Source organism: Castor canadensis, chromosome 11 (genome assembly GCF_047511655.1).
Source record: "Castor canadensis chromosome 11, mCasCan1.hap1v2, whole genome shotgun sequence".
NCBI lineage: Eukaryota > Metazoa > Chordata > Mammalia > Rodentia > Castoridae > Castor > Castor canadensis.
In genome coordinates this window covers 98,736,787-98,757,897 of record NC_133396.1, presented here as the reverse complement: position 1 = coordinate 98,757,897, position 21,111 = coordinate 98,736,787, and the positions used below count along the sequence as shown (strand labels likewise).

The 21,111-nt window shown below is 39.9% G+C and overlaps 1 protein-coding gene across 8 annotated transcripts in view; it reads left to right on the top strand.

Moving 5' to 3' along the window:
* Ddr2 (discoidin domain receptor tyrosine kinase 2) overlaps positions 1-21,111 on the top strand; it is a 126,783-nt gene that overhangs the window by 82,839 nt on the left and 22,833 nt on the right. For all 8 annotated transcript variants that reach the window (XM_074047625.1, XM_074047624.1, XM_074047627.1 and 5 more), the window contains 6 exons: positions 7,551-7,653; positions 9,102-9,333; positions 9,631-9,778; positions 10,131-10,236; positions 13,629-13,812; positions 19,550-19,793. In XM_074047625.1, coding sequence (XP_073903726.1) covers positions 7,551-7,653; positions 9,102-9,333; positions 9,631-9,778; positions 10,131-10,236; positions 13,629-13,812; positions 19,550-19,793 — 1,017 coding nt within the window. The remainder of the gene's footprint in view (positions 1-7,550; positions 7,654-9,101; positions 9,334-9,630; positions 9,779-10,130; positions 10,237-13,628; positions 13,813-19,549; positions 19,794-21,111) is intronic.

Here is a 21,111-nt window from a genome sequence, read left to right as displayed (position 1 = left end):
GCTTCAGTGGGAGGTGATAAGTTGTTAAAAATGTGCATTTTTTCCCCTGATTTGGAGATATTCATGACTTTGACCTCTATTTTATTTGCTGTGGTGATGATCTTCAGTGTACTCATGACCATTACCTATTGCAGTGCTTAGCTTATACAGGCAAGCACCAAACGTTAGGAATGAGGAGACAGAGAGAAGAAAGGAAGTCAAGGAACTCTCAAGCTTCTCTGTATTTTTCTGCAAAAGAAAATCTAAACTATGCCAGGTGAGACTTGGTCTTGCAAAGATGTTGGGAAGCTGAGAAGGAGGCCATGGAATGTCATTCCTGTAAATAACGGGGACACTGAATGCAGAGTGCAAAAGCAGACGTGGACGATGAACTGAGGTCTCTGAGCTAGGTACTAATGCACAGCACGAGAGTCTAGCTTTCTGATGTCCAAGGGATGTGAGAGCCCATCCCACTGCAGAATTAGGGTAGCCCTGGGCTGCACGGAAGAGTGAGGCCTCTGTGTTTATTCCTAATTTCCTGGGTTCTAGGGAGAACTCTACAGATAGAGTATTTTGATGGTTATAAATAAAGGAAAATGTGCTTAAATTTTATGTAAATTTCTTACTTTTGGCATTTCAAGGGAGGAATTCAGATTCTGTCTTTCGAGTGTTGTAAACTGCATTAAAGATTTAAGGTCTAACAGTGAAGTGTTCCTTCTGGTTCCAAGCATTGCTAACTTAAGAAATGATTCATCTTGGCATGGGAGGAAACTTGGTTGTGGAGATAGGGCAAATATAACTTGTGAAGGCTATAATTTTAATTTATTTTGTTTGCTTTTAGCAAATGTTAAGAATGGCAATAGATTTTGTTATTGAGGAACTTGCTCAATAGTGATAATAGGATGTGAACCCAACATGCAGACTGACCAGTGGTTGAAACAGCTGGATCTGCCCATACTTGGCACAGCAGACATCTTCACTCCATGTAGTTGGCGGAGTGTGAACTTGAATTCTTGGTCAGCCAGTGCTTCTCAAAGACTCATGTGCTCTCACTCCCTGGCAAGTCCTGAACTCTTAGGTTTTTACATTCCTGTTCCACTCAGCTCCAATATTTGGCACCTGTTCTGGATGAGATAAATGTTTCATGCTCTATGTATTCAGGATCTTCAATAGCCCTGCTGATTTTGTCCCATAGCAAACCTCTATTAGTGCCATGACCAGAGTCAGTCAGTTGCCCTTGCCCTGAACTGGCACATGGCTAAAAGTGGTTGCAGAAGTTCTCTCACCTCTCCGAGATTCTGCCTTCTAGGAGGTCTTCATTTCGCCACTTTCTTATTGCCTCAATTGCGATCAGGTGCCTTTGAAGAGGTAAATTAAGACTTTATCTGGCTTTTCCAGTTTTTCTCAGGGGGAGCACGGATTACTTCAAGCAACTGTATTCCATCTAGAAACAGAAATAGAAAGTTAACTTTTACTTTGTCATCACTGTGATTCATGTTAACTGGTTAAGTTTCACTTTTTGAGTTGACTGCTAGGAAGCTTAGAGCCAAAGTTAAATCCCATCACCTGCCAAAAGTATGGAATCAAAAGGTAGATATTGACCTTATCTTACTATTCCTATTCTCTTTTCCTCAACCCGTATTTCTCCATCTATTTTTATTTTATTTTTTATCTTATGCAACTTTTGAAGCCAACACCAAAATTTTACTAGAATGAGTCAAGAGTAAAAATAATTAATAATACCCAACTTTTATTAAACAGTACTGGTCTAAGTTTTTGACATGTATTAACTCGTGAATTTTGCAGCATTCCTATAAACAAGTGTCACATTATGATCAAACTGAGAATGCAAGCTTAAATAACCTTTGTAATGTCATAAAATTTCTGAATTTCTTTAAAAAGAGTAAAGATGATACTTAAATAATTCCCCTCCTTTCACTTTCAAAACATATCATGAATTGAGTTCCAATACATCCCATAAAGTGTATTAAGTTCTTTGTATACATTATATAAAATCTTTACAACACCCCTGCTTGGCAGGATTATTAAGGAGGAGGAAGACGAAGTTCACGAAGAGATGGAATTTAGTAACTAGTCTTTGGGTTCTACAATTTGAAAGTGGCAGAATCAAGTTTTAAGCATAGACCTATTATGACTCAAAACCACGTCCTGCTTTTTCTCTCAACTCTTGACCTTCCTGGCTACCCAGTTGCTTCTTTTCCACTTACCTCCTTGTTGGGGGAAAGATATACTGTTTTCCCATGAAGGCTTCACTGTCTCACTTAACCAGGAAGAAGAACATGTTGTCTGACCCATGTCTCAAAACCCTGAAACTCACTATAGTTTAAGGACTTCTTTCCCGGAGCTCTATAATGCTTGCTTCTGGAAAGTATTTGGGGTTTCCCAAAATACTGCAATCATGAAGGATTATTCCTAAGGGGATTTCAACTTGGGAAAAGAGGTCTTAGTGTAATATACCTATGTGTCCAAAGAATAGCCTTACTGATTGAAATAAGGAACACAAATAATCTTGCTTGACCCCTCACAGGATCCATTACCTGCACAGTGAATCAATGTGAGTAACTGGCTATGTGGAGCAGGGGATCGGGGATGACTTCTTTGATTAGACTTGTTCTTTTTGGAATTGGAAGGACTAGATCATTATGTCCTGGGGTTGAAGAAAAAAGAATCAGGGATCAGTAGACCTGAATTTCAATCCTGGTTACACTGGTTGTCTGTGTGTCCTTGAGGAATTCATTTCACTTTCTGTGCCTCAGAGGTTCTGATATTTAATGTGGAGACATTGGAGGGGTTGGTAGCGTAAGATCCCTTTCTGGCTCTAAAATTTTGTGATTGCAGCTATTCCTTTAGACCATAGACCAACTTGAGCCCCTAGTTGACCTCGACAATCTCTAGTTGTGTGTTCCCAGAGAGGGCCAGGGGCCAGATCTCCATACTTTGCCTCACGTGTGCTGTGTGTTTTCCTGGAAGCTGCATATAGGACACTCGTTGATGGGGAACTTGTGGGTTGGAGCTGGTAGTGAGACAGTAAACATTGGGAAACAAGCAGCCCTTTCAAATTCTCAACCTTGGCAGGATGATATGAAAAATAATTCTTGGGAAGCTGGGGACTGGTGGCAGCTGCTTCTCCTCAGACTTGGGATGGATGGAGCTCTCAGCAAGGCCCACAGCTAGTGCTGGTAGTTTTCCACTCTGGGAAACTGGAAAAGTCAATTGGCTTCTCTGTCTGGGAGACTGGTAGGTAGTGGAAGTGTCAGGAAACCACCAAGACAACTCAGCTGACAAAAACCAGTAGTCACTTCTTTGCTGAAGTGTCTCTTGCTTTCCTGTGATTGATTCTCCACTTTTCATGCTTCCAGTACATTGTGTGATATAAAGAAAATGGGTTGGTGGGATCTGATGGACAAGGAAGGGGGCTTGGAGGAAACAAAGGGGACCTGGAGTTTGGGACTTGGGCCAAATTGGCAGCTCTGAGTTTTCTCTAGTGGCTGGGATCCTTTCCACAGAGTTTACCCAAAATAGTCATGTTCAATAGGAAAACCACACTGGTACTGCTGAGAAGTGCCACGTTGGTTGCCCTTGGCTAAGGCTTCTTCTGGTTCCAAAGACCCACTAGGATGAGAAAGGCCATCCAAGATCAGCTTGTCCATTTTCCTCTGCCCTTTCTGTGAGGCCTCTGGGAATACTCATTCACTGGGAAATGGCTTATTTTCTCAATGTGACTATTGCTAATTTACTGTTTTTTATCTCCAAATTTCATATTTCCATCCTTACATTCCTTGGCTCCAATTTCTAGACCTCCAGCCTTACTCCCATTGTCCATGTATGGTTTGCACAGTAGTCACTTCTTATCTGTGGTTTTGCTGTCCATAGTTTTAGTTCCCCATGGCCAACCACAGGTTGAATATTAAGTGGAAAATTTCTGAAATAAACAATTCCTAAGTTTTAAATTGTAGTGATTCTGGTTAGCATGATGCAATCCTATGCCCTCCCACTCTGTCTCACTTGAAGCCCACATCATTCACCTTTCTTCAACTCATGTAAGCATTTTATTATCTCACATCATCACAAGAAAGGTGAGTACAGTACAATAAGATATTTGGAGAGAGAAAAGAGACCACATTCACATAACTTTTATTAAGGTGTATTATTATGATTGTTTCACTTTATTATTAACTATTGTTGTTTATCTTTATCTATGCCTAATTTATAAATTAAACTTTACCATAGGCGTGTATGTATAGGAAAAAACAGTATGCATTTAGTACAGTTTTAGACATACACTGGGCATCTGAAAATACCCCCCTCCAATAAGGGGGGTGACTACTATAACACTTATGGTCCAGGCTTTATCCTAAGGTTGAGTTGGAGCTCTTCATCAAGGCATACAGCAAGATTCCAGCCAGGCCCCTCTTCTCCAGTTGCCTGTGCCTCTACTGATGGAAACCTAGGAATTCTTCCTCAGAGCACCTCTGTGGATAGTTCTTTAGTAGCCACTTACCAATATCCATGCCAGAGCTTTTTTCCTTTCATGCAAATTTCCCCCAAAGCCCTTAAAAGACCAGCTCTGCAACTCACTACTCTCTGGAGATGTTTGTGAACTGGAACGAGATGGTTCCCCTCTGAGGACCCTCGACCCTCATTAGGGAGCACCCTACTTACTGAGATGCAACTGAGAAGACTTCTTCCTCACAAACATGTGCTGAGCACATGGAATGACCACACACTTGGAGGTGTCATGAGATTGTTGCAAATTACTTCCCACTGAGGACCTGTTCATCCCTGGGACAGCAACCAAGATAATGCTGCAGCTGTCTTGATACATTTCAGTTGGATTCTATTTCCCAGGGGTTCCTTTTATTTTGTGTCCTAACTGAAAATTACAGAAACTTTCCCTGCTAAGTAGTTGAAGAAAATGAAGTAAAGAGATTTGCAGTATGTGTGGCAGAGAGAAAGAAAGAGAGGTGACAGAGAAAATCCATATAGGGTACTTACTCTGCTAGTTGGTGTTAGAGGAGTGCCAATTCTTTCCTTAAGGCTCTGCTGGACTCATCATGACTGCATTTCACTTATTGTTAGCTGTTACATCACTTGGGGAATTTTTTAGACATGCAACTTTTCAGTCCCCATCCCAGATTCATTTTGTCAGGAACTACCCCTCTCTTCCTCATAGAGAGTTTAAACAGCAGAATGGTAATGACATTGATGAAGGGCTCTCCCTGAGTCAACATGGATAGCTCCTAACCTCTTCCTGGAGACTAGTATAGAATCTGTGCAGAAGAAGCATTCAGGAGTGGTAGGTGATATGTTATTCCTACAAGGAAGCAATCAAAGGGTAAGAAGTTGCCATGGTCTGATATGTCCTCCCTGGAACTCATCTATGAAGAGCTTGATCCTCAAATTCATGTTAATGGTATTTGGAGATCCTGCTGTTTCTTTCCTTCTTCTCTCCTCCCTCCCCTGTAGGGCCCAAACTCTATCCCCAAGCCTTTGCCCCAAGAGGTCCCTGAGATATATACTCAGGAGATGTGGCAAAGGGAAAGAAAAGTTCTACTTTACCAGTATCTGGCCTTAGGTCCCAAATACCATGTAAGTGCTCTGGTAAACTATATTAGGGCATCGAGGCTCAGGATAAAGGTCTCCAGAAGCCTGTCCTCGTTCATTAAGTTATGGTACCAAGGAAGAAACTAATCAGTATTTGAAGCATTTTAGAAATATACATTGTTGTCATGATTCATTGGTAACTTTGGCCCCTGCAACATCCTGTTCCTCCTCTTTCCATCAATTTCACTTCTCAAGGCATTTGGAATTTGGGAAACTATTGCTTCATTCCAAACAGTTCAGTTTTATGCTTGAGTTTTGAGCACAGTGATCATCCATCAAACCTATCACCCCAGATGGAGAAATTAAACATTTGATGAGAACAAGCAAGATGATACTAGATTGTTATGTCCATCTCTTGATCCAAATCCAACTTGGAAAATGTCATGGACAGTGAACATAGAAGTGTTATAGTTGGGTATGTGGCTATGTTTCTTGTCAAAGCTGCCTGCATAAGGTTTTGCTTAACCACAGTTTCTGGAAATATCAGTTAGTCTTTGGCCCAGAGCCCTCATTCTCTTTCCTGGGGCCAGATACGACACCAGGAGTTTTACTTGGTATGTGATTAGACAGGGCTCTCCAGAGGAAGAGAACTGTATTAGAATATACAATTATAAAATTATAACTGTGGACTATAACTATGAAAGGGGATTTATTAGATTGGCTTACATGATTGGAGGCTGGATAACTTCACAATAGCCACCTGCGTGCTGGACAGTTAGAGAACCCAGTAGCTGCTCAGTCCAAAAAGCTGGAAGCCTCAGAGCAATGATGCAGCCTCAGTCCCAGGTTGAGGCCTGGAAACTCCTAGGACAGTGGATGTGAGTTCATGTTGAAAGGCTGAAGAAGCTGGAGTCTGATGTTCATGGGTGATGGCAGGAGCAATAGACACAAACACTTGGGAAGAATGGAGCTTGCACACATAGCTGGCTTTGTTCTTCCTCTTTTGTTCCATCCAGGCCCCCAGCCTATTGCACACATTCAGAGCAGGTCTTTCTCCATCAGTTGCTATGCTAGTGGTCTTTGCCCTTACAGACATACCTGGAAGACTGTGTATGGAGTTCTCAGAATATAGAGCTGCCAGATAAGACAGGATACTGAGCTAAAATTTCAGATAAAAAACATTTTTAATTGTAAGTATATGTCATACAATAAAAAAATCAGGAATGTAAAGAAGCATGAAAATAGAACTCATAATGAAAAAAGGAAAAAAATCAATCAATTAAAAGTTATTCAGAACCAATTGCATTTCAAAATCTCAATAGCATTTTTCCAGGAAAAAGCAATCCTTAGATTCATATAGAACCACAAAAGCCCTTTGGAGGTATTGTAGTTGTAGACTTCAAAATAGATTACAAAAACACAGTAATTAAAGCAGTATAGTACTTAAATAAAACAGACTTACACACTAACAAAACAGTAGGAAGAGCCCAGAGATAAACTCACACATATAATGTCAACTGATCTGCAACAAAAGTGCCCAAAAAAATGCAGCTGGGGAAAGATTAGTCTTGCTAACAAAGAGTGCTGGAAAAACTGGATGTCTACATGAAAAAGAATGAAATTGGATTCTGATCATACATTATGCACAAAACAAGATCAAAATGGAATATTGATTAGAAGTGTAGTCTCCTAATAAAGAAGTAAGAATGGCTGCTGAAGATATTACTACGGAAAAAGATACCTCAGCACATTGCATGTATTACATTACTTGTCAGAGTTTGGACCAAAAGATAAGTTTGGCTGAGGGTGATATCTTGGAGGCCTAAATGGTATTTGGTGTCAGGGCCAGGAAGAGAAGTCTTGTAGAGTTAGGATGGTTAAACTGGGACCACAGAGTAGGAAGATTTACTGTCTCTTATTCTCTGTTCAGTAATCTTCTTGGGAGCGTTTGGAAATAAAAATGAAAGCATGCTCTCTCTTTTTTTCTTTGGCTTCTCTTGGTTCAGCTATATGCCGCTATCCTCTGGGCATGTCAGGAGGACACATTCCAGATGAGGACATCACAGCTTCCAGTCAGTGGTCAGAGTCCACAGCTGCCAAATACGGAAGGTGAGGATGGCTACATGGAGAAAATTTGAATTCTGGATTGAATGCATTTTCTGGACACAGAGTCCTTACTTCCCCAACTTAAGGAGTTGGGGAAGAAGGGTGATACTGGTAAGAGCTGGTGAGAATGGAGGAAAGACATCAAATGGGCCTGTCCTTCTCTGACTGTTTCAGTGGGGAGAATTCAGTGTTTGGCTTCATCTATTGGTCTGGCAACCTCATCCTAACCACAGAGCCCCAGAGCCACACCACCCACTGTGAATGGGTTTATTGATATGCAGTGAATTTGCTTTACCTGCCCATCTCACTGTGAACTGCTGCAGGAGGGAGGCAGAAGCAGAATCTGGAAGGTGCAGATTATGTAGGCTTCTGGGATTTAGGAGATCTGCTCTTCTTAGGCTGTGTCTGTGAAACTTCACTCACAACACAAAGCATCAAGGGCTTAACCAGACATTGAAACCTCCGACAAGTTCTTCCTTCTCTCTAGGAAACCTCACACAGAAGAGCCATCCTCATCTATAAACAGGGCGAGGTTGGTTCCTTGTGGTATAATTTCAAGGGTCCTCTAAACTGACAAACTCCCAACTCAAAAACTGCTCTTCTAGTTGGGGCCTGTTCCTCCTCCAGGAATCTCATTCTTTTCATGTAAGGTACTGATTTTGTCAAAAATGGAATCACCCATAAGGAAAGTGACGTTGGTAAACCTTCCATGTAATGTTTATCTATGTGTGTGATAGACTAGTGTGATGATTGGTGGGGTTGGATAGGAGGAACAAATGAGTGGGTAACATCTGTGAGAAAAGAGAGCATTCCAGGGAAGAGGGATAGTGGTAAGAGGTTCCCAAGATAAACTTTACACAATCTTTCTCAGCAGTATCCCAGCCTGGAGGTAATAAAATGAAGCTAGATTATTTACCACTCCTTGACACGCTCTGAGCCCTCACCCACACCATGGGTTTCCATGGGTTTTGCTGGGTGGCCATGCCTATTCTGCTGGTTCAAATTTCACTGCATTGCATAGTCCATACTAGAGATCCTACTATCCCTCTTCACTCCAGTAACTTGATACCCAAACCACAAGTGGCTAGCTTTGTTAGGCTCAGTCTGAAAAATGGGAGGGGGTGGTGAAATGACTCTGTGGAAGAACAGAGAGTAAAGAGGATTTCATTTCCCTTAGAGTCTCCAAATTAAGATGGAAAACAAAGGCTACATATGATCTGAAAGCTCCGGCTCACTGGTGGTGACTCTGTTTGGGTTTCATGGTGCTTCAGAGAGAGGAAACTGACAATGATCAGGAATGATGAGGGCAATCAGTCCAGTGGGGAGTACCCAGAAGTCCATCTGGAGTGGACTTTGGCCTTCTCTCTTCCCTTAGGATGCTTGCTGTGAATTGGCAGACAACTCTATGGCTTCATGGTTGCTTCCTCTCTCCCCAACCCTTACCTCTCAAGGCTGGACTCAGAAGAAGGAGATGGAGCCTGGTGTCCTGAGATTCCAGTAGAACCTGATGACCTGAAGGAATTTCTGCAGATTGATTTACACACCCTACACTTTATCACTCTTGTGGGGACCCAGGGGCGCCATGCAGGAGGTCATGGCATTGAGTTTGCGCCTATGTACAAGATTAATTACAGTCGGGATGGGACTCGGTGGATCTCTTGGCGGAACCGGCATGGGAAACAGGTAGGAAGTAGAGACATACATGCCTTGGGATGTCCAAGGCCATATTTCAACTTAGGTTAGAAGAAGAAGAGTACAAGTTGTCTGTGTAGGTATGTGTGTCTGCAGACCTGGCATGCCTTTGTAAGTGTGACCCCAGGGTAAGGGAGGTGGCACAGAAAGGAATATTGAAGGTGCTAGGAAATTTGAGTGGATAAATTCTACTCCTTGAATTAAAAAAAAGGATCCCATCCAAAAGGTAATTGGGTGAATAAGGGTGATTTTATACCTGTCTTTACTCTTTCTCTTCTCTCTCCTTAGGTGCTGGATGGAAATAGTAACCCCTATGACATTTTCCTAAAGGACCTGGAGCCACCCATTGTGGCCAGATTTGTTCGCTTCATTCCAGTCACTGACCACTCCATGAATGTGTGCATGAGGGTGGAGCTTTATGGCTGTGTCTGGCTAGGTAGGTCTGTAGCACAAGGATCTTATAGACCTTATGAAAAACCCCAACCCCTGGGAAATGAAGACACAATCCAATCAGAAAGGGATGAGATCAATTACCCTTGGAATAAAGTGATTCCTTTTTTTATAAAGAAAGGAGCATTGTTTATCCACTCAGGGCTGGAATAATGCATTCAGAGTTACTCTGCTGACTGCTACTGAGGAGCGTAACTCTGCAGAGCTTCCCTGTGCCCAAATTGAGCCCTGCTGGACAATTGCACCTTTGAAACTTGTTTTGCCCTCTGGGATAGTTAGTGTGAGTAGCATGCACATGTCCTTCCCAAAGGCACTGACAGATGTGTTTCCTCTGGCAGATGGTTTGGTGTCTTACAATGCTCCAGCTGGGCAGCAGTTTGTACTCCCTGGAGGCTCCATCATTTATCTGAACGATTCTGTCTATGATGGAGCTGTTGGGTACAGGTAAATGCTGGGAATCTTTGATCATCAGAATGGGAAAATGGCCACTAGGAAATAATGATGTTTTATCATGACTTGATCAATAATCAGTCAACCAAATAGTATTTATTTAGCTCCTGTACTATATACATTGTAAGATAATTTAGATAAAGTAAACCATGTGGTCTTTATTTCCAAGGAACTTAAAGCCTGCTTTGGGGAGACAAGATAACCACACAGAAAACAGAAATAAATTGCCCAAAGCAAGAGCTAAACTTTGAGGTATGACTTGAAGTGTGAAAGCCATATTTTTGACCCTGAAAATGGGACATATGTTATGACACAAATATTGGCCTAGTTGTGGAAACAAGGGGCCAGAAGAATTGAAGTAATAAATATAATAATTGGGAAAAGAAGTTCAGGATGAATTGACTACATAAATATAAATGATTTAGAAATTATAAAAATAACAAAATTAATAAGGCTTATGGAAAACAAAGAAAGGTTCTAGAATGAGATGAGAATTGAAGCAGGGGAAGGTAGGAGGAAGGAAGCAGAGGAAACAGGGGTAAGGGCAGGAATGATCTGATTATGGTAGAAGTTGAAGCTGGGAAAGTGGAAAGGGCCAAAACATAGAGCTGAAATGGATCCATAGATCATTGGATACAGTAGGCATTTAGAATTGAATAAAAAAATGTGCCTATCTATCCCACTCCACTAAGCTTTACCATTCTTCTAGCCCACCCCAGAAGTTTTCTCATTTACCTGGGTCTTTACCTGCAAGGAATGAGCCTGGGACAGAATCAGAACATAGCGAAATTCAGGGCAGATGACAGAGGTTTCTGAGAGTTGAAAGACAGAGATATTAGTGAGTCTCAGCAAGGGAAATTTGGAATTACAGCACTTCAATTAGCTTAGGTGTGGAGAACTGCCATCCCCTGGATAAAGTCCTGATTCATTCAGTCTTTTAGCTCTTAGTCATTTTCTTTCCATCTCCCTATTCACTGTTCTTTCCCAGTTCTTAAACTGTCTTGGCACCAAGCCAGCACATACTAGAGGCATAGAAAAAGTCAGAAATCAACTGAATTCAGCTTAGTTTAATCAGTCTTTACTAAATAACTATTATGATGTGCAAAGAATTTGGCTAAATATTTTAGGTATTCAAAGACAATGAAGTGATTAATCTTACCAATAAGGTACTCACAGTTTGGAATAGGCACTGCATGAGAATATAAATTACAATGATACAAAGATATGAGTAAGAGATATCCTATTAATGTTATGAGGGACAAAGGAATGAGTAGCTGCAGTAGGAAAGCACAGCACTGGGAGTGAATACACTTGGATTCATGTAATGAGCTTGCTCTGAGGCTAAAGTGATTAAAATGTATAAGAAAAGCATTTTATATGCTGACAATTTTTGAAAAGAAATTTACAAAACACTTACTTAAAAAGAAATTTAAAATTATAAAAACTCAAAGCATTACACTCATGTACTTTGCAGATACTTCACAAGCACTCATGGCACAGCTAGCAGAGAGTGCCAGGGCTCCCTGGTTGTATTTATGTGACTTTTAAAGTGCCACCATAAATTTGTTGTAAAACCACCTGAACATTGTGAAGAATAAAGTCAAATGCTTTATTCCAAAAAAAAAAAAAGCATTTTATGAAGATGAAGTGTGATACATATGTAAGTTATTATCTGATTGGAGAACTAGTAAAGACATTCCAGAATAGATCAAATTTGAAATGTGTTCCAAAGCTGGGTAGAACTCCCGTAGGTGAGAGTCTTGAAATGGCATTTCAGGCTGAATGAGTAACATTAGGAGAAAAGAAGTATGGTTGCAAAGTTAGAGGAATGCCTGGCAAAAAGCAACAATTTAGTTAACCATGGGGCATATTCATGTAGCAAAGCAGTGGATGAGAAGTGTAGCAAGGTAGATTCTGCCATATTTTGTAAGAATTTGAATGTTGGGGCTAGGAGAAATAAGTGAAGGAGGAGCAAAAGGAGGAAAGAGGATGAGAAGTAGGAGGATGAGAAGGAGGAAGAAGAAGACAAGCAGAAGGTGGAGGAACAATTTTTTGTCAATATCACCAGGTAATGAGTTGTTAATGATTTCTAAAGTTGGGAAATCTAGTGATTGGAGCTGTGCTTTAGATAGATTGATCAAGCAACATGCAAGATTAGAGTTGAGAGGAATGAGAAAATAATAGAGGAGATTTTAAAATTCCAGATTCTGTCAGAAAAAGAATTAATGGCCACGGCCATAACAGTGACTATGGAAATGGAGGTGAGGAAGAGCTATTCATTTAAGAGGACATTTATAATCTGATTGGATATAAGAGACAAGACAGTAGAGTGAGAAAAAGTTAAATGGAGCATGGAGATCTAACTATTTGAAGCAATGGTATTGATATTTATTTCTTCAACAAATACATTTTGAATTCTTATTATGTACCAGGCACTTTCAGTGGCTGTGAAAGAGGAATACAACTGACAAAAATGGGAAACTTGGACAAAAGATCCAGTTTGGTGGGTTGATGATGATTTAGTTAGTGCTATAAGGCTAAGGAACAATCCAGACATTCAGATGGAGAAATGAGGAAGGCAGCTGGAAATACAGCCTTGGATCTCAAGAGAAGAGCAAAATAATTACAGAAATTTAGATACTTAATAATTGAGGTAATGACTTATCTGTTTGGGGTGTGGCTGAGTGAGGAGATCCAAGACATCTAGATAAAGGGTCTCAGGAGACAGAGTTATAGTGTATACTTTTGAAATTAAATAATGTAAAAAGTAATACATGCTCATTGTAGTAATTCTAATACATACTTCTAATGTATATAAAGTAAACTTGGAAACTTTACCTTATATACCTGGCCTGATTGCTTCTCTGAAATTAATTCACTGAACACTGACAACATATGATCAAAGGAAGTCAGAAAAGTTTCTAATAAACTCTGGGAACACTTAGTGTGGGGCAAGTGCTACTATCTACTGTGTTCTTTTTATCCATTCATTCATTTACTCATTACTGAGTTAATCCACCAAATGCATATGATAATACTGAGTCAAGGCCTTATAACAAAGCCCTATATTCAGCATGTAAGAATAGGTAAGGATATGGTAGGTTATAGAAAGATTTTCATTGAAATGATAAAACATTGTTTAAGTGTTTTCCTACTAACGTGGTAAGCATTGAATATTTTGTAAAATTCATTTATATGAAATTCTTAATTCTTCATTGTCACAAGATATATGAATCACTACTATGGAGTAAATTTGATTTTTCATAATCCTTCAGCATCCAAGATAATCAGCTCTTATAAAACCCAGGGTGAAACAGTGGGATAAAAACTGTTTCATGAATGTGTGATTAACTCTAGGTTCTTCTCTCCTTTCCTGGCCTGAGCAGCATGACTGAAGGGCTGGGCCAATTGACAGATGGGGTGTCTGGCCTGGATGATTTCACCCAGACCCATGAATACCATGTGTGGCCGGGCTACGACTACGTGGGCTGGCGGAATGAAAGTGCCACTAATGGCTATATCGAGATCATGTTTGAATTTGACCGCATCAGGAATTTCACCACCATGAAGGTCAGTGGAATTAGATGTGGTGGACCTTTATCAAGAAGGCCAAAATCAATCATAGTATAGGAGAGAAAAAGGGTGCTAGAAAGATCACTGAGCTGATGCCAGCACAACTGGATTCAAATCTCCATTCCACAACTAACTAGTTACATGCATTTCAAAGTCACTTCATTTCTAAGGGTTTGTTTGTTTGTTTGTTTGTAAAGGCTGTAAGAGGGGTTTGACTAGGTCAGTAATTCTCAATTCCTTCCTTCCTCCTTTCCTCTCTCCCTCCCCTCCTTCCTTCCTCCCTCCCTCTCTTTCTCCCTTCCTTCCTTCCTTCCTACCTTTCTTCCCTGTCTCTGTCTCTGTCTCTCTCTCTTTCTTTTTCATCCTAACACCAGAGCCAATGTGTCTATTCCATTAGACACAGTAGTTATTTTATCAGCTTATTATTTCAGAGCAGTTAAAAGAATAGGTGCATTTTGTTGAGCGATTGGATGGAAGCCAAAGGCTTGGAACAGGTCTAAAGACTGTTATAGGATGGACTGTAGTAAATACAGGCACACAGGAAGAGCTAGGGGAGGAGGACTGAGGCCTGAGTTCCATTTTCTCTGAAGCAGGAGAATCTGATCTCAAAGTTAGAGTTGAGAACATCTCTGTAAATAAAATGTGTTTCCTGGCACTTAATCAAAATAATTGTTTTCCTTTTTCTTTACTCATTCCCAAGTTTGTTTCAGAGAGAAAAGAATGGAAAGGAAGAAAAGTCCATGCACAAAGCGACCAGATTGAATACTAAACCTGAATTCTAAGCTTGAGGAAAACTAGGACCCAGGGATGTGAAGGAAAGCCCTTTGGTTGGATGTCAGAAAGAGGATGCAGGATATTATATAGTTAACGTATAACTCTTACTGGTTTATGAAGTAGCATGAGGAGACCTCAATATATGACTCAAGAAAGAGTGGACAAATTAACTTGACGTCACACATGAATCCTTAATCTGGATGTTTTCTCCCAATTAATAATTGAGGGCAGAATATTACCACAAAATTCGTGACTCTGCCTGTATTTATACTCAGTCCTCAGCTTCAATGCTTGTTTACGAAATTCATCTATTCTATCTGTGTTACTAATTTATCAACTGTCTTTGGAGCATGTGTAGCACTATGTTAGATTCTGGGTATAAACAGGTGAATGTGATCTCTTTCTTGGGACACTTTGTAGTTCAGTGAGGAAGGTAATATTTATTTGCAAAAGGTTGTATGTAAGATGATATGGGACCCAAAAGAAGATCTGTGTTATTATTAAGGATTTCTACTAATGCAAAATTTGTTATTCCTTACACAAACTAGGTTTCAAAAATATGTCTTTTATATTATTTCCATATGTTAATGTGATAATATCTCTTAATTGTATTAGCAACTATTAGTTAAATGAACAAACATTTAAGATAAGAACAGAAGGATTAACGCATGCCCAATCTGCTAGTTTACTGTTCAAAAATAGCACTTTGTCAGTTGTAAAACATAAGTGAGTGCAACTGTATGCAACACATTATTCTTCACAAGTTTTTTTTTTGAGTGGAGAGGGAAGAAAGGGAGTATGCATAGTAACAAAATATGCTGGGAGAGAAATTTTCTGTATTCCTGCATAATTTGTATTTCTACATATACCTATAAACATGTACATAGACTAACAAATTATGCCATTGGGGGACTTTCTAGACCAGTAAGTGATGAAATGCATTTTTAATCTCTTTATAAAGTTATAATACTTAATGGATAAATTTGACCTTCCTGAATATCCATAATTCTGTTTAACTAGTTTGTCACAGGTCAAAATTATCCAAGAGCTTAAATTGAAATGACAAGGTGCCAGAAACTTCTAAGGAGCAGATTCAAGGCAATCTTCTCATGGCTAAATGGGGGATTCCAGCATATTTTAATTTTTCTGGGCAAATAAAAAGTAAAAGATAGCTTTCCAGGTACTGAGGACTTCTAGAGAATACTTTTCCCCTGAGGTAAATTACTACTCATTTCCCCCCTTTGAATTATGGTTAAAATATACCATCAAAACATATTAATGAATTTTAGAGATATATTGTTTTATTAAATAAATATGTAAGGCCATATGGGAATGAAATCCTATGCTATTTATTTGCATTCCAGGAGAATTCCCAAGACATCTGTAGCAGAGATTATTACTTTCCCCACAGGATACTTATCCAACAGTTTGCAGATTTCAAAACATCTGAAAACTCTATTGAAGCTGTGGATGTTATTTCTTTGATTTTTTTCTTAGCCTTACTCCACTAACTTGTGTTCAATAAATTGGAATAACTAATTCACTGCAAGGAAGATATTAACATGCATTTTCATCAGTAAAACATTTGGAGAAAAATCTAAATGGAAAAGTTAAGATGATTTGCCACATTTCCATGTGGCATGATGTGTGGAGTGAACATTAGACTTGAAGTACAGAGCTTGAGACCACAGGCACGGCAAACATCTCTGAGCCAATATCTCATAAGAAAATGAAGAGCTGAAGTAGATGATTTTTAAAATCTCTAATACCTCTGATGTTCTTTTCTTAGAATATATATGCTCTGGTCTTTAGTCACTGTTATGGTGAGAATATGCAATCTCCTCCACAGGCTTATGTGTTGAAAGTTTCATTCCCAGTTGGTGGTGATATTTTGAGAGGTGGGACCTAGTTGGAGGAAGTAGCTCCTAGGGACCTGCCCTATTTCCTCCTCACTATGCTTCCTGTTCACCATGAGGTGAACAACTCCTCCTTCATACGTTCCCTCTGCCATGATGTTCTGCCCATGCACACGGGGCCAAGCAACCATGGACTGAACCCTCTGAAACCATGAGCCAAAGTAATTTTTTCCTACTTTAATTTGTTCTCTCAGCTATGTAAAAGTAACTAATACCAAAAAAATTGGTACCAGAGAAGTGGGGTTGTTTCTGTGACTAAATCTGACCGTGAGGTTCTTAAGCCATTGGAACTGGTTTGTGGGAAGAATTTGGAAAGGTTTGGAGGATGTGGGCTAGAGAAAGCCCAGGATGCTGTTAGCAGAGTTTAATGAGTGATTTCTTGTGGGAGCTCACCACAAAATGCCAATAGAAATGCTAATAGTAAAGACTGTGCTCATCAGCTTTGAGGTGGAAATGAGGACTTTGGTGGGAATTAGAGTAGAGGCCATAATTGTTATATTCTGGCAAAGAATTTGTCTACATTTTGTCCATGTCCTGAATCTTTGAGTGAGGGTGAATTTAAAGTAATGGATTAATTAATTTGGTGGAGGAAATTTCAACACAGCATAGCATTAGTCTGTGACATGAATATTGCTGACTGCTTTTAACCAGGTTTACAGTGAGAGTTGGGAGCAAAATCCAGAGCAGAAAGATTAGAAAAACATACAGTTTGTCCAGAAAATAAGCATGTCTAAAGTTGCAGACATGGAAGGCAGGGTTGTTAAAGAGATTAGTGCCATTAAAAATGAAACAAGCACTTTGCACTGGGACAGTAGGAAACATATTGTGAGGGTATCTGAGGAATTTGTCAGACCTCCACCCATTGCATGGTCCAGGCTTTAAAACTGTAAACTCATTTGAAAGATTTTCCCTTGAGAGGAGAGTGCCTTTTGGGGGTACCCTACTCTCACTGGGCTGACCAGGGAGGAATTTCTCGGGGTTCAGACACTCGGCAGTCAGAGACCACTGCAACCATGGGCCAGGTGGGTCCTGTTACTGCTTTCACTGGCAGCAGAGACGGCCATCACCCATGTGACGGCTTTGCAGGCAAAGATGCAAGAGCTTCAGGGCCATGGAGGCTTCCACCCAGATTTCAAAGGAATACCTAAGGAGTTCAGGTAATGTGCAGCAGAGTCAGGATCCCTGTGGGCAGTCTTTGAGAGGGTAATATTTGAAATTGCCAGGGGCTGCCCAAATCATCTGGAGCTTATCATGATACCATGTGTCCTAGATGCTAGACATAAAGCTACAGAATTTAGTGTTTGCCTGCTGTGTTTTGGTCTCACTCTGGTCTGATCATTCCTTGCTATTCTCCTATTCTTCCTTTTTAGAATGGGAATACTTACTCTATGCATTGTGTCCTGGAAGTATATGACTTTCTTTTTGATTTTACAGGGGCTTGCAGAGTCTCTCAGTGGAGACTCTGGAGTTAGACTTTTGGACAATGTTGGAACTGTTCAGACTGGGGCACTCTTGGAGATGGATAAAATGCATTTTTCATTATAAGATGGTCATAAGCCTTTGGGGGCCCAAGAATGGAAAGCTAAGGTTTTAATATGAAACGTTCCCTCACAGGATAATGTCTTGAATGCTTGGTTCCTATTTTGGGAGTTTTTAGAAACTTTAGGACATGGAATCTGGTTGGAAGAAGTAGGTCACTCAGTGAATATCTTTGAAGGTTATACCTGGTCCTCTATTCCTTTCTTGCTTCCTGTCTACCAGGAGGTGAACAGCCTCCTTCTCCACATGCTCCCACCAACATGATGTTCTACCCAAGCACATGGGGCCACCCAACCATGGACTGAACCCTCTGAAACTGTGAGCCAAAATAAATCTTTCTTCTCTCAGATGTTTTGGTCACAACTACATAAAAGTAACTAATATAGTCTTTTGGTTTCTATCATCATTACTGCTCCTCATTTGGCTAAAATTATTTCTGAATGTTAGTCCTTTATTTACTATTCAGAAGCCAGAGTAGAGAATCAAAGATAGTTAAAGGACTACAATTCAGGGCCTAAGCAAGAAATTAAAGTGGAAACAGGAGCTATATTCCTTGAATGACAACTACGCATTTCCAGCCTATGAATCCTTAACTTCAGTGGCCAGCAAAGATCCATTTTCCAAGTAAGATTAAGTTTGGTAGTTACTAAACTACCAAAAGGAACTTGAGTCAATTATAAGCAGACACATTTCATTTTTGTGGGCTATGACACAAGAAGGTGCTACTACAGAAGGACTGTTGTGGAACTTTTGCTCCTGATAACCTTAAAATCCATTCAAACATCTTGGTGAAAGGGTCATGGCAGCAGTCAAGAGGATGCCAGTTAACTCCCAATAGATGTTCTTTATTTTCAGTCTCAGAAATTATCAGTGAGAAATATTTGATACCCTGAATTTAATTAGCAGAGACAAATAGGTTAGTGTCTCTGGCTGAAAAATGCTAATATATAGCACTCAAAATGAGATTTATAAAAAGAAAGATGAAATTGTATTGGTTTGTTTGTATATTCTTTCAGGTTTCTTCCCTAACCCTGTTGAAAAGGAGTTGTCTGACTCTGGAATATATCTAGGAGGAAGTAGGATGGTGTTCTGCTACATACCTCAGATTAAAATAGCTCAAATGTGGATAGATAGCAGCTGCGGTTGGAAGATTGTAGACCCAAGACAGTTGAGGCAGGGAAGGACCTGGGAGGGTGCTGGCTCACCCCTCATTTAATAGATGAGATACGGAAAGTTTGGCATCAAGAAGTTAGATATCCAGAGCATACAGTTGCATTGTGGTAACCTGGGTTACAGCCTAGGTTTTATAAAGCCTGATTAATATATCACAGCTACTATGAAGTTCCTAGAAGCAAAAATCCAGAAGACAGCAGTACATGAGCTATTTGCCAATGGTGGTACTCAGAGAAACTAGCAAGTCTAGAATTTCACTGGGTTAGCCTGTGCCATGTCCCATACAACTCAGTAGGACCAACTTGTCACTCACAGCTCTCTTTCTTTGTCAGGTCCACTGTAACAACATGTTTGCAAAAGGTGTGAAGATCTTTAAGGAGGTACAGTGCTACTTCCGGTCTGAAGCCAATGAATGGGAACCTAATGCTGTCTCCTTCCCCCTTGTCCTGGATGATGTCAACCCCAGTGCTCGGTTTGTCACAGTGCCTCTCCACCACCGAATGGCCAGTGCCATCAAATGCCAATACCATTTTGCTGACACCTGGATGATGTTCAGTGAGATCACATTCCAATCAGGTAGGAAGCCTGGGCACCACAAGTAAGTTGGAGCAAGATGATGAAGGCATGCATTCAGGTTGCCCACAGCAGGTCTCTGAGAGGAGTAGGGTTGAATAGGAGGCTTCTCGTTGGTGAACGGAGAGAATCCTCTATGTAGCTAGTTTTAGTTATGAAGGAGCAGGGGTGAGAATGGCAGTGAAGAGACTATTTACTTACCTCTTCCTCATTAAACACTTGTCTAGAGGAGATTTATGGTAAATTAGAATTAAAAGTGATAACACAACATGTCAAAAACTGTATCAATTAAGGCTATTAAGAGGAATTACACTACAGAACTATTAAAATATTCAAATGACAATTTCTAAATATTATACACAAAAGTAGGGAGGATGGTGAACCCATATCCGTCACTCAGCTTTACTCTCAATATTTTGCCAAGCTTGTTTGATCTATTTTTCTCTTTTTTCTGTAGTGTTTTAAAGTAAATCCCAAAACATTATCTGATTTTCTTACTAAAATTTTTGGACAGCACCTAAGAAAATTACACCATCTTGATAAGAATAATGTCATTTAGAACAACTCACAATATTTATTAATAAATAATACCTTAATATCACCTAGTATTTTGCCATCTAATATTTTAGAATTCAAGAATTCCCCATTTCTGATAATGTTTTGCTATAGTTGTCTTGATTGAATCAGGATCCAAACAAAGTCCTCTTGGGCATTTTCTTTATTATATCTCCTAGATATATCTTTTAATCTAAAACAGCCCCCAATTAAATCTTTGTGGTTTGGCTGATTGCTTTCTCTGGTGTGAGTTTACTTGAGCTTCTGTTCTCTGTCATTCCTATAAACTGCAAATTATAGCTATGGTATAATTTGATTCAATTTCAATAGTTATTTTTGTCAAGACTTCTTTATATTGAGCCATCTCTTAGGCATGCAATGGATTCTTTCACTTTTAGTGATACTAAGATTGATTTCTGATTTTAGGTGGTTGTCTCTTCATGGGAAAGTTTCCCATGAACTTCTTCCATTGGTTTTACCTTCCATTGATAATCCTTGCCTGAATAGTGTATCAGGGTTTGCTAAATGGTAATTTTCTATTTTTTTTTGGTGTGTTGGAGGTTCTCATGCTTCCTAGGTAGGAACTCTATCACTTGAGCCATGTCCCTATTCCTTTTGTGCTTTAGTTATTTTTCAGGTAGAGTCTTGCATTTTCACCCTTAACCAGCCTTAGACCATGATACTTCTACTTATGGCCTCCCATGTAGCTGGGACTACAGATGCATGACACCACACCTGGCTTATTGACTGAGATAGGGTTTTGCTA